This window comes from Notothenia coriiceps, unplaced genomic scaffold (genome assembly GCF_000735185.1).
Source record: "Notothenia coriiceps isolate Sejong01 unplaced genomic scaffold, NC01 NC01_scaffold00024668, whole genome shotgun sequence".
Taxonomy (NCBI): Eukaryota; Metazoa; Chordata; class Actinopteri; order Perciformes; family Nototheniidae; genus Notothenia; species Notothenia coriiceps.
In genome coordinates, this window is record NW_011357369.1 from 3,628,163 (window position 1) to 3,637,241 (window position 9,079).

At 40.8% G+C, this 9,079-nt stretch overlaps 1 protein-coding gene across 1 annotated transcript in view; it reads left to right on the forward strand.

Moving 5' to 3' along the window:
• Positions 1–1,897: 1,897 nt before the first annotated feature.
• The window catches only part of LOC104955690 (serine/threonine-protein phosphatase 2A 56 kDa regulatory subunit gamma isoform-like), a 31,542-nt gene continuing 24,360 nt past the window's right edge, over positions 1,898–9,079 (forward strand). Inside the window, exons 1-2 of the mRNA XM_010783077.1 lie at positions 1,898–2,117; positions 7,089–7,288. Coding sequence (XP_010781379.1) covers positions 2,024–2,117; positions 7,089–7,288 — 294 coding nt within the window. The 5' untranslated portion in view covers positions 1,898–2,023. The remainder of the gene's footprint in view (positions 2,118–7,088; positions 7,289–9,079) is intronic.

Genomic DNA, 9,079 nt, shown 5'->3' on the forward strand with positions numbered 1-9,079 from the left:
ATTTAGAGTTACATTTGCTGGACAAATAAAACAATATTAATAACAAGTAATGATCTACTGATTTTAAATGTTGGCATTTAAAACACATATCTATTTGACCTTACATATGCAACAGTGCATATTTCGGCTATAATTTGTTGTTTGCAATGAAAATGGGTGGATGCACACTGTGACTCGACTTTTCTTCCTCGTTTGCACGAGTTACATGTTAGACGCTTTTATCCAAAGCGACTTACATACTCAATACTGTGGGTGTGAGACTGACCGTTGAGCAGCCCGACCAAGCAAGGAGGCAGAGGCAGAGAGTTCAAATATAACCCGGTGTGGGCATTTATTACTCCTTGTGGTACATGACACAGCCTCAATCTTACTGTCTCATGTGAACACAGTCACCAGCCACAAGGATCTCACACACACTACCTGTCCACTGACAGGGCAAACAGAGCCTATATACACACACACTAATCAGGCCAATAAGACACAGGTGAGGGGGGAGGAGACAACACAGGGCACCAGAGGCCGAGATCTATGGGCCCAGAGATCACCTCCGTGACAGTGGGCAATCCCCACAGGAGCAATTTGGGGTGAAGTGTCTTGCCCAGGGACACAACGACATGCTGACTGCAGTGGGGTTTGAACCTATGCTCCCCTGATCCGAACACCAACGCACTAATCCACTGCGCCACAGCCTCCCACAGTTACAGGCTCTTTTCAATGTAGTTTCTAAACATGATGTTTAACTGCGTTTAACACTATAAATTCTCCCTTTTCCTGCACAACTTTACAGCGCAGGACTGCTCATCTCTGAACATGCACATCCTGTGTTGCTCACATTGAGACTTCCCCCGTTCCTGTCTCTCTGTCGCATACACCTGGGCTCGGGCTGGGGTCCAGGACAGCCATCTGTCATAGAGAAAACTCACAAATACACACTCACAAAGACTCAAAGGGCCTGTGTTAGTCATTTAGTTATTGTACCCATATTGTGTTTTTCACATATTTACTTTAGTTATCTAAAGTAGTACCATATGCAAACATTTTCTTTAACTTACCTATACCTTGTAGTTGTTTTATATAAAAGAAAGATCACTTCTAAACTTGCACTGTGGCATGAAAGCTTAACACTTGTGCTTTTGTGTGTTATATTCAGTGTATTGAAGTGCTTTGGACTCGTGAGTGTTGTTATCTGTCATGTCAGTTGTGGTATTTGGGTTTTGTTGTTTGGTGTGAATGAAAAATGAGAAGTGTCACTTTAACCTCCCTCTGACTCTAAAAAACAGCCTTCATGTTGGACAGGAATATGTACTCCCTGGCCTTATTCTTGTATTTAGTATAGTAGTAGTTGTTGTAGTAATGAAGTAACAGAAGTGGCTAAAATGAGGGTTAGTTCTGTGTTTGTTCTTTAAAACTCTTGATAAATGTTTTTGTAATTCAAGAAAATATATAAAACACCAAATCCTATATACACACAAATACGTATAGTAATAAAAAGAAAAATATCTGTCAAATACAGTTTGAATTGCCTTAATAGTAGTGCCATACGTCTGTAGTTCTTGGTAGAGGTGTCTGAAAATTGGGTTAGTCATATCATCTCTTTTTATGGATATTAAATTATCCTTTTATTAACTTTGAACAAAACTGAACAGAAAAACAATATCCCTTTTACTCCATCACCTTTTAAAATATTTTAAAATGTATTTATCCTTAAGTTGTAAGGTTTGCGTAGCTTATCGCACCAAAATGACAGATGTAGCTGCTCTCACTTCAGTCACAGCCACAGCCCCTCCCCCTTCAGCCCACCAGCCAATCCCTTCTCTCATGTTAATTTATTCTGACAGACATCCCACGTGACTGCAGCCAGCCAATCGGGCGGCTGCAGTTTATGACATCACTCACTAGCTAGTTCCCTCAGCAGCAGGGGAGCTTCATTTTCTGCTCCGAGTGTTCTTGCTAAAATGGAGGCTGGCTCCTCGCCTTAGCCCGGGCTGCCCTCTTCTCCCCCGTATCCTGCCTCCGCTCTCTGATGTTGGCATGCACTAGAACCAACGGTGGGATGGTTCTGGATGCACCGAGCTCCAACGGGCCTTACCAGCCTGTGGCCCTCATGCATTTTAGAGGTGAGAATAGGAAATGTGCCTGTTCTGTGTTTGTGTGTGTTTCAAGGGGAGATAGGCAAGAATGTTTTTACTATTTAGCAACTGCTAATTTAGATTGTGTTGAAGAAAATAATTCCCAGATGACATTTCTAAAAGTTTCTACAAGACACTAAAACATGTATCCTGTTGGTGTTGGTTTGTTTTGGAGGAGGAAGCAGGGGATTGTGTTTGTATGTCAACGAGGAAGGGTTTTGCTCAAGACATTGCATAGCTTAGCTACAGTCAGTCAGGGAGGGAGGGTGAGAGAGTTAGGAGTGTGAGTTTTGAGTCTCCCATCCCCCATCAAGACTGCTGATGTCATAGGAAGTGAGGTAGAAGCTTGTTATCAGCATACACCTACGTATTGTCTTGTATATGTGTCAGTTGAAACGCATGTCAGTAGAAAGGCTCTGCTTGTGGTGGCTGAATCTCCAGGTGACTTGTGATTTACTTGCTAACCACAATAGTGTGACACTGAGACCTATACAGCAAGTCAGTTCTTCCATTCAGAAAGTCACATTATGTTCTCCAATCAGTGTTTGTCTCTTAAACTGATCTCATGACATTTAATGTCATGGTGATTATCGTAGCCACAAGAAATCACACAGCCACAGGCTTTAGCTTTGGTTGTCCTCGGTTTGCATTGACACCAAAACGTACACAGTTGTTACCACTTATTAATCAGCTCATCAACTATTCACCTCACCATGGCATCTGAGAGACGGACTTGGCAGCAATTTGTGCCCATGACTGGCTTCCTGCGTGCACGCTTGGAGCCGTTAGATGATTAAAGGTTAGGGGCCCATCCATGCAGAGAGGCCTATGTGTGAAGTATGCAGTTGCACAGCATGCCGCTTAATATTTTAGGCCTGTTCAGAAACCCTAGTGCTGTTGTGTAACAGGAGCTGGAAGACCTCTTGGCACTCGGTGGTTGATGAGTCGAGGTGCTTATGGGTGGAACCGTGTCAGATCATTAGCAACAGGCACTGTCTGATCTCCCGGGTACTGATGAGTTCAACCTTAAAATCAATTGTTACAGCTAGATTACTAACACATGATCTACATTAAACTTAAGGACTTCCAAAACACTAAGCTGTCAAGGTGATTATTTAGGGTTAAAGGGCCAATTTAGCATTATTTTTGATGTATCTAGATAAATGCAAAGATATTTGTTTGCACCTTCACATTAAGGTCCTGTCTATGCCTGTTTCGTGTTAAAACGGGCTTAATCCTTTTTGTTTATGCTAAAGACGGGAAGGGAAAGTGGTTGCCAAAGTTTCTCAACAAAAATTATACTTTTCAATATTATTCTTTCAGTGGCAGCTGCTTAACAATTGCAGCTTGTTGTAAAGAAAGACATAACAAAAGAATATACTCAGCTGTGCCTTACATAAACACAGCGCTGGAAGATAAAGCAGATCCCCATTAGAGTTCTCCATGGATGTGGTAGTTAAAGCTGAGGGGTGAAGCACATTTTTTTTTTTACCTTTGATGCTGTCTATTAGATCCCGTCTGTGACCAGTAGTCAAGATGGAGAGAATGAAGTGTGATGTTACTGCGAAGCTACTTGCACACTCTGTTACTAATCTATACTGTGTCCGAATATAGCCTCAGAAATGCTTTGTAATCGGGTAGCTAGACTTCTTGTTTTGTAATGCCTGTTCTAGAAATCAATAGAAATGCACAGTAAATTAAAAAACGTATAGGTAGCACACAGGTAGCTGCATTTGGCGCTGTGCGTCAGATACAGATGTGACTCAGAAGCGTGGAGGCGCTGGGAAAGTCCGCCTGTTGGTGCTGTCAGTCCCAGGGTCAGGTTTTCGCTTGTGTGGGAGTATGCACGAATGCAGTACTGAATCTCTTCGAATCATCTTCTTGAATCGGTGGCAAGTAATTAAATGCATGTATTTATTCAGCATCAACTGCGATGTTTGTGGCAGTGCAGCAGTATCGGCTGGTCCCTTATAAACATAATGGATACCCAATGTTAATTACAAAGATGTCAGCAAGACAAAGACATTTTATGTTTTACAGTTAGAAAAGCAAAATTACCTGAAATCTAAGGTTCCCCCTATAGTGCTGCAACTATTGATAGGCTTGAACTTTAATATGTTTTCTTTAATCTGTCAGTGGTTATTCATATCTGATGTTGACTCTTGGCATCTCAATCTGATCTGTGTTGGTTCATGTTTGTTAAAGTTACATATTATGTTAATCTGTCATACAAAGGCTAGATGTTGGGATTGTTTGATTTAATTAAGGATTTAGTTTGGGTTTAATAATGAGCCCAGATGTTCTATTACTTTTTCACTGTAGTCCCTGATCCTTGATACTATCACATTGTAAGCAACGGCAAGAGAGCTAACACTAGCTAAGTATTAGCATGATGTGACTTGCATTTTTTTTTCTTAATTCGTCAAGCTACATCTGTTTTAAGAAGATATGGAATATGAGTGTTTCACTTCTGCAGGCTCTACTCAGCTTCATTTAAACAGCTTTTAAAAACCCAATTAAAACTATTACTACATAGAGTTCTGCAAACATTTATTCCCCAATCATTTGAACAGCTGGTTCTATGCAAATAACCACTATAGTTGACAATTGCAAAGTAAAAGCATAAGAGGAAGTTTAAACTGAGGCTGTAAAAAATTAAAATCAGGAAGTTGTGGAAGGTGTGGCTGGAGCCTATACCAGGAATCTTTTTTTTAAATGTCTGTTCTAATCCAGGAGTCTTTTTATTTTTATCCGTTGCCCTTCTACTTCCAGTTCTCCATGTTTTGCGAGGTCAGTTTGGCCGAATTGTCTCATGGCCACAGCTGATGGGCTCAACAAATCAGCAGCATATGATTCCTTTGTAACAGCAGCAGCCTGCATCTTTGATTAGCAACGGTAACCTCGCAGTCCAAAGTCCTAGCTCCGTCTGTGGTCTCCATGGCTACCTACAGTACACATACATGTTAATGGGGAGATGAGACTCACTCATAAATCACAGGCTGTGACAAAAACTCATTCAGCCCAATGGGTGGGTTAAAGAAGGAGACATGTTGTTTTGTATCCCCTCGTTGAACGCAAATAAATGAGCAATGGCATCCTTGCACTTGTTTTCAGGTACTTGTTATAGCTTTGGGATTCTGACCAACTGAGGCTAAAGGGAAAACTTTCTCTCCTGACACTTTGTCCATTTTATAGCATAAAAGTTAACACCTCAGCAATATTGGCATGTCCTATTGCAGTATGTTCATCGTGACAACATGTTAACTACCCTCTCAGTGCACTACAAAGACTGATTATGTAAAACTGTCGGAATCTCTCAGAAATACTTTATTTGGTCCACAGGGACATTTTTATTATGACAGCCAAGGGCACAGATTATTATAAAGATGCATGCACAATAAAATAAAAAATCCAAAGCATAAGTAGAAACAATACAAAAAAATCAGTGAAAGAAGTTCCCAAAATATTGCAAATCAGTACCACTTGATCAAGAACTGTACCGAATATAAGAACAGTTGTAATGTTTGTTTATTTTTAATAAAGTACTACATGTCCTTGTTCGTTATATATCCGTTTACATTCTTGTTGTACAGGATGGGAAAGCCCTTTAGGTCCTCTGGGAGCAGACGTGTAACGTTTCCAAAATTCAGAGCATACATCTTTTTGCATTCAGCTCCTAGCCTCTGGCACAGCCCGACCGTAATGCTGGGGTTGCTGGAAGTCTTGATATATTTGAACATGGTTTCAACATTAAGTAGTTATAATTCTCTTATTTATCATAATGTTTGTTTGATGGCATATTAATTGAATGTTGTGGACGGCTTGTGATTAGTAATGATTTACTCAAGGATAATGCATGCAGAATGGAGATTGTCTCATTGCCACTGAGTGTGCAGTAGCTACAGAGGAACGTGTAATGATTTTTGAAAAGGCAGGTTAATGATCACACACAGACGGGCGTGGCTCAATCATCCTGGAGCTGCTGCATCATTGATGTCGTAGTGACACTGTCTTTAAAGAGCTGAATTATTGATTTATGAAGTCTTTCGATGATGTCTCTACATGAACTCCACAGTATCAAATGACAGCTGTACTGAGCCTGACTAACTCCAGGAGCGATGGTACAAATGATCCCTGCATGGGGGGGGGAGAAGAACAACATGTAAACAATGATTTTTGGGCATTACCATGGCAACAATCTTTATCAATGAGTGGTGCAGTGATGACTTATTTGTGTAGACCAGCCCGGAAACTAGCAAGCGGTTTCTTTCCATTGTATTTTGAAATATAGCAGAGAATAAGCTCTGTGTCAAACAAACGTTCATGATATTTAGACGTTTTGTTTAAAATCTCCACATATTAACACCACTTTTATCCTATTTCAAGCATACATGCTATCAGCAGGGATACAAAGCTAATGTAATGCTGCAAACTCATTATATCACAAGACGTCCTGTCACCACTGCTAAGCAGAAGGCAGACTCGTGTTTGGTGTGATGACATAACAAAACGTGAACATCTCTTGATCTTGTATTAACCACAGACCTCATTTCAGGCGTAAAGTCATAAAAACATTATGAACGTTAGACGTTGGGGACGGGAAGTGCTTAAATGCTAGCTCATTTCCATGTTTATGACTCATTCCTGCACCAGTATTACCTCCACATATGTAACATTGATCATTTTCTATATAAAAGACCAGGTGCTGCATCATTATACATGTGTTTCCTAGATATTAAACTTCCAGCAACGTTTGAGCTATTTCTATATTCTGCTGATGAAAAGATGAAGCTCTCACCATCATAGGGTTGAGACTACATTTCCCAGATACAGTGTTAATGTCTGAATTGATTTGTAATCTCACACACACACACACACACACACACACACACACACACACACACACACACACACGCACACAAAAAAGGCTGACCGTTGACTTCCTCTTGTGTCTCGCAGATGTTCCCCTTGCAGAGCAGGAGAAGCTGTTCATCCAGAAGTTGCGGCAGTGCTGCGTCCTCTTTGACTTCATCTCAGACCCACTGAGTGACCTGAAATGGAAGGAGGTGAAGAGGGCGGCCATAAGCGAGATGGTGGAGTACATCACCCACAACAGGAGTGTCATCACAGAGCCCATCTACCCAGAGGTGGTGCACATGGTCAGTATTGAAACAGACTACAGATTGATTTCAGTTTGACCGTACATTACTCGGCTCCATACTGAAGGTTCCTGTATATGAGACGGAGCAGTTGTTTATGTTGCATGCCTGACAGAGAATGTGCTATTTTCATTTCCTTTACAATGGCCTCCTCTGTTCTCATACAGGATGGAAGTTGTTTGTAAGAAACGTTTGCAGGTTTGTGGGTTTCAGATTAGCAAGTGGGTGTCACAATCCATTTTAAACTGCTATCGTTTTAAACGAAATGAAATGCTGCAGGCTTTTTTAAATACATTTTGGTTGTTTTACATCAGGACTTTGCACAACAGTTGATTATTATATTAAGATATATTTGACTCAACAAATAATATTTCAATGACTGAAGCGGTTTGTTTTTAAAAAGCTTTATTTGTGAATACTTGACGCATCGCTTAGGAGCATGAGTCTATAGAAACCGGTTGCCCTCTTTCTTCATCTTGTTCCTGTTATTCATTAGTTTGTATAATCACATCACCTACTATTTTAATTTGTTAAATTGACAGCCATAATCAAATACTTCCTTTCTCTATTTCCTAATAATAATAATAAATTCGATTTATAAAGCACCTTTCATTGCTCACAGCAATCCCAAGGTGCTACAGGAGGCATAATAAAAATAAACAAATTTAGTAAAGCTTCCTGCAGCTAGTAAAGGCCTATTTAATATAAAACACCCACATTGTTAAGGTCAGTTGAACATATCATGTCTTACTTTTGTCTGTCAGGCTTTAGTGTAGTGTGTGAGGGTTGCTTGGCTTTCAGAATGGCCTTTACATGTCGGTCTTAATAATGTACGAGGGGCTGTCTTCCATTGTCTGTGGCGCTCGGCTGTATATCACTAAATGCATGTGACTGTGAAGATCCTTGTGACTCGGTTAAATGTAGCTCCTGCTTTGACCTCCGAACAAGGATCTGCTGTTTGTTAAGAATCTTTGTGTTCTGTGTGCACTTCCTTCTGCGCCATGGGAAGAGAATGTACTGCGGTTTTCGTTTCCCTGCCAGCAATACTTTCTTGTTGCAGATGTATTTTTTTCAAAGGCATAGGAAACTCACATGAGCATCCCTAATCTCAGATTGAACCCATAACACCCAGCTTGTATCCTTTAAATGATTAGTAAGCCATAAGGTGACCTATTTATTTAGTTTCCTTCAAGTTGGCACTTTATGATGTTTGTGTTAAGATGGCCAGGAAAGTAAACCTAAAATAGTCTATAGCTCCATCTTCTCATGTCGGAACCTGTTTATTCAGTGTGGCTGTCATTGAGTAACACTGTATATTTATTAGAAACGTGTTGCTCTAAAGGTCGTGTCCCGGATGTGTGCTCGGTGCCAGGTTTGCTTTCCCAAGCCAAATGAAAAAGCCTTTGATTTGTAATCAAAGCCCTGCCTCAATGCCACATGATAAACTGCAGATGATCAAGGTGCAAATCTACCCTCCACCCTCCTCGCCTTGGCTTCATTTGATCCAAAAATGCAACACATCTGCATGAAAACAAACTCTTATTACTGACCGTACGTTGCCCCTTCCCCCTTAAAGACCCTTTGAAGACCGCTGAAGGCTTTAATCATCAAAGTGCGCAGACTGACCCGGCAAACTCCTTTTTTAGACCTAAAGGGTGCGTTCTCATGTTAAGGCTGCACACAGTATTTCCTCCATGTTTGATGCTTTGGTGTTCAAGCTTTAGAACAATATTTTGGCAGACCTCTGGATGACATGACAGCGGTTGTTCCATTAGTTCGATTCTCCGGGGG